The sequence below is a fragment of the Nematolebias whitei genome, unplaced genomic scaffold (assembly GCF_014905685.2).
Source record: "Nematolebias whitei isolate Nwh7 unplaced genomic scaffold, NemWhi1 Nwh_scaf_171, whole genome shotgun sequence".
Taxonomy (NCBI): Eukaryota; Metazoa; Chordata; class Actinopteri; order Cyprinodontiformes; family Rivulidae; genus Nematolebias; species Nematolebias whitei.
This window is the reverse complement of record NW_023618716.1, coordinates 3,235-4,061: the sequence shown is the minus strand read 5'-3', so window position 1 is coordinate 4,061 and position 827 is coordinate 3,235. Positions and strand designations below refer to the sequence as shown.

Below are 827 nucleotides of genomic sequence, written 5' to 3'. Positions count from 1 at the left end.
GACATGCATTTCTTGTGTTTTTAATAAAAATGTCCATCAGTAAAATCTGTCTTTTGTTTCTCAGAACCAACGATGGACTTTGATGAAAACGACGACTCTGTGTTTCCCTCCCTCCCCCTCGCGGCCCCTCCTCCCTCCTCCACCTCCCTGGACCCGCTTCCTGACAACTCCCTTCCGAGGATGAAGCCCGTCCACACGTACTCCAGAACCAACCAGAACCACACGCAGTACTCCACCAGACCTACTCCTGGTCCCTCCTCCTCTGCTGAGCCTCCTCCTCCACAGATGCCCACTGTGACCCCCTCTCTCTCCCTTCCTCCTCCCTCCTCGACATCAGTGACAACCAACGGCCCTGCTCCTGCAGCCTCCTCTGCCTCCATCCCTCCTGCTCCTCCTCCTCCCTCTACTGCTCCTTCCTCCTCCAACCCATCGGACCCCCTCCCCTCTGGATGGTCCCAGCGCAGGTCTCAGGAGCACGTAGTCCAGTTTGCCTCCCAGAGCCTGCAGCAGCAGCGGGCCAGCCGGATGCTCCTGACCTCGGTGTCCCGGTCTCTGGAGACCCTGGCTCAGTCCGTCCAGCTGCTGGTGGAGAGCCAGCAGGAGTTTGTCCAGGAGTCTCTGCTGCTGCAGAGGGAGACCGTGGACATCCTGAGGGACTTCTCCAACACTACGCTCAGCATGCTGAGGGACAAAACCAGCAGTGGACAGCTGCAGACACGTCCTCCTCCTCCTCCTCCTCCTCCTCCCCCTCCTCCTCCTCTTCATCATCATCTTCATCATCATCCCATGGCCCGGTTCTGAATCTGATGAAGATCTTTGAGAGAGAC

At 58.3% G+C, this 827-nt stretch overlaps 1 protein-coding gene across 1 annotated transcript; it reads left to right on the top strand.

Moving 5' to 3' along the window:
- Positions 1–62: 62 nt before the first annotated feature.
- On the top strand, positions 63–804 carry LOC119429246 (wiskott-Aldrich syndrome protein homolog 1; the record flags this gene model as incomplete). The annotated part of the gene is given in 1 exon segment (XM_037696916.1): positions 63–804. A coding segment is annotated over 1 exon segment (739 nt), but the record flags the coding sequence as incomplete, so codon positions are not given.
- Between the last annotated feature and the right edge of the window lie 23 nt (positions 805–827).